Source organism: Coenobita brevimanus, chromosome 44 (assembly GCF_032717465.1).
Source record: "Coenobita brevimanus isolate Jiangsu-jjx chromosome 44, ASM3271746v2, whole genome shotgun sequence".
In the NCBI taxonomy this organism is placed as follows: Eukaryota; Metazoa; Arthropoda; class Malacostraca; order Decapoda; family Coenobitidae; genus Coenobita; species Coenobita brevimanus.
Window position 1 is genome coordinate 46444603 of NC_136997.1, and position 3562 is coordinate 46448164.

Consider the following 3562-nt stretch of genomic DNA (forward strand, 5'->3'; position numbering starts at 1 on the left):
TAAAGTAAAAAATATAGGTAAGTATTAAGCTTAGTGGTGCAGTTTTATTTATGGATTTTACACACATCATACCTATCCAGACCTACTGACCTAACCGTGGCATCTTTCCGCCCTAACCCTGACATCCTTTGGGTCTAACACTGGCATCCTGTAGTCTATCCTTTACATCCTTCAGCTGTAATACTAGCATTCTTTGGGCCTTCACCTTGGCATCCTTCGTCTTTAACACTGACATCCTTTGGCCATAACTCTGACAAGGGTAAAAATAGTATAAGTCTTGTCAGGTCCCGTCTAATAACCACAAATAAAGCTGTGCAAATAAGCTTAACAATTACCAAAATATATTCTCTAAATTCCTTTACAGCTTAGTTACAGTGGTCCAGCTTGTCACTACACACTTAATACTCTTCCAAGTTTCTACACCCTCACATCTCAGTAACATTTCCTTCACTCATAGACATGGAAGGATTATGCTCACAAATGGAAGCTGTGTCTATCAAGGCTCATGTCAGCCCAAAACATGTACATCACTTCAATAAACACAATTTCCAAAACCATCACACGGTCATGTCAACTCTAGTCCAGCAAATCCCAGTTGTGAAAAGCCATGGGAACCTGAGGGTGTTAACTGTGTGAGTATAAGTCCTCCACCTGATCAATCCACGGCACTGTAAAATCAGGACACACAAATGTAACTATTGCTCAACTTCTCCTTAATACCAGTGCAGTGATCTCTAGTCCTCATCACAACTACATGACACTGCCGGTACACGATTAAAGGGTTCTGTACTCACATCTTCTGGAATCAAACTTTCCAACACACAACTCATACGCATAGAAACTGTTCACACTATAGAACAGCTGTACACACATGCTGATATAATGTTCAGTAGTTGGATATAATTCTATCACCTGAACAATCTGCAGCACTGTGAAACGAGACACTTTGGCCACTGTCCCTCACAACCAAGTTCACAGGCATCAGCTACTGTGCAGTTCCATTAGGTCTGTTGCTGTTTACTTTCCTGGTGACTTGCCTGATCGGAGCAGCTATATTCCACTCCAGCCACTCTGTTCGTAGATTCACACCTTACAGCCACCTCTAATTGGCGAATTCTCTTTCTATTGATAAAATGAAGATCTGTCACACGTATGTTCATATTTATTCGTATATTACTCTGTGACCTTCCATTAATCTCTGCTGGTGATTTAGATGTGGCTGTAGGGACAATTTGGCTAGTGCAAAGTATGGTCAGTCATCTTCCAGTGAGCTCCCACATCACTTATATACCAGTGTTCCTGAGTCATGGTCTTCCTCAGATCGCTCAACACCTGGCACAGACACACCTCGACCCACACACCACGACACCATTGAGCAGCCTAACACACACAAACGGCAGTAACGCACACAAACACAATAAAAACTGCAATCTAATCTGACCAGTCAGATTATAATACGAGTACATACAGTGGTGAAAACATAAAACTGACAAGTGGTTGCAGTGTCCAGCACATAATATTACAAATATCCTGATTTTCTGCAGACATGTCACAGGAACACACAGAACAACAAGCACGTTTTTGTCCACGTCTTTGTTTAGTAGGAGTTTATGATGAAACAATTATTTTTTATATTGCTGTGGAGACCGTACATTCCCTCATCCATATACTGCATATCTGGTGTTCCTAGAGGCCGACCGGGCTGAAATGTAGCCTGCAGGTCGTACTCTGGAGGACGGCCTGCCACCAGTGGGTGCCGGCTGTGACCTCGCTCTCGCTGGTGCGGGAGTGGTGGTGGTGGTGGTGGTGGTCGGCTCTGGCGTGCTGGACTTGCCAAAGGCTGTCCTGTAGTAGCGGAAGTTTGCAAATTCCTCCAAGTCTGGGTCTGGGGTGGCCTGGCGAGCCCTGATGCCAGTGAAACCAGTGGTGCCCCTGTGTCTGACCACGGCACCCCTGGCACTGCTGCCTCGCCTGCGGCTGCCAGTGTCAGGACTGCGCTCTGTGGTGGAAGTGACTGGAGCAGACTGAGGTAATCTGCTGGTCCTGAGGGTGGTGGACGTGACTTCCTGGTTCCTGCTGGCCGTGGAGAACAGCGGGGAGTCGTGGCGGGTGCGGCTGCTGCTGCTTGCACCAAATCGCTGCTCGTATGTGGTCTTGGTGGAGGCTGTGACACTGGTGGAAGAATCCCGCCGCCAGTCAATGTTGGCAAAGGGGTCCTGGACTCCCTTATATAGCTCATCCACTTCATGTTCATCGAGCTCTTCCTCCTGGCGTGTGGATCGGGTGGAGGAGGTGTCCACTCTAACTGCTGGGCCACTAGCAGACGTGGATCCCCGCCTGGTTGAGCTGGTGATGCTGACCACTGGACGACCCACACGGAAGGTGCCCGTGTGGAAGGCCAGGGAGGGACGCAGGGTTGTGATGGGCAGGAGGGTGGTGTGGGCAGGGGTCGTGATCAGGGGGCGGCGAGTTGTGGTAGTGGGCCTTGTAGTTGGCCTTGGGGTGGTGGTAGTCGTGGTTGTGGTGGTCGTAGTAGTAGTTGTGGTGGTGGTGGTGGCAGGCAGGGTGCTGGTGCTGTTAGTGCCAGCCTGTGATTTCCCTTGTCTATTTCTGGGCCGATCCAGCCTCTGCTTCCGTTTCTCCTCACCATCATAATACTCATACACATAATCTGTATCCGTCCTAACCTGTGGGTCCTCATACTCATAGACGTACTCATAATAGGTCAGAGGTTGCTGGTAATCTTCGTAGTCTTGCTCTGTGGTCGTCTCTCCAACGCGGAAGAGGTCGTTCTTGCTGTAGTACCTGGTGGAGCGCTGGCAGTCGATTTCGTACCAGTTTGTGCAGATAAAGTTTTGCTGGTCGAACACAGTGTTGTTTGGGCACAGAAAACGGAAGTCACGAATCTGGGGGGAAAGAAGGAAAATGATGAGTAGGTGGGCAGTGAAAAGAAGGATATGAATACAATATGAATGGAGCTGAGGCAGTTGGTGAGGGAAACAAGGGTGTGAATACAGCGGAAATAGACCAGTATATGATTTTATGACTACTTTTGTTGCAACGGGAGAAAAAAATGAGGGAATGGTGAGGGGAAGGGGAGCGGACGAGAGAGAAGGGTGGGAGGTCCGATCATATCTTTTTGCGGGTAAAAGAAAACGGGTGATGCTGAGGAAGAAAGAAAACTGCGATTTGTTGGGTAACTAAGGAAGCTGGAACTGCGATTCGTAGGTGAGTACACAAAACAGATTAACATTATTTTTATGGCAATTATCGTGAACAGGGGGGGGGGGAATTACACACATCATCATCTTCATCATCGTCATCATCATCATCAGTGGCAGCAGGAAAGGTGGGCAGCGAGATTTGGTTTTGAAAGGGGGTGAATTTAGGGTGCTATTTTTGAGACAGCTGCATGGAAAATTACAAGTAGCTAGATTAATTTTAAAATATCACTGGTAAAAAAACAGAAAAAATAATTACTACCTGAATAAATAAATAAATAAATAAGGAGGAGGTGTCTTGGCCCAATTAACTACCAGGCACAAAAAAATATATATATACA

General features: G+C 47.0%; 1 protein-coding gene across 1 annotated transcript in view; it reads right to left on the reverse strand.

Annotated features, from left to right (window-relative positions):
- Positions 1 to 1658: 1658 nt before the first annotated feature.
- LOC145398092 (uncharacterized) overlaps positions 1659 to 3562 on the reverse strand; it is a 21267-nt gene continuing 19363 nt past the window's right edge. The window contains exon 3 of the mRNA XM_080271046.1: positions 1659 to 2906. Coding sequence (XP_080127172.1) covers positions 1659 to 2906 — 1248 coding nt within the window. The remainder of the gene's footprint in view (positions 2907 to 3562) is intronic.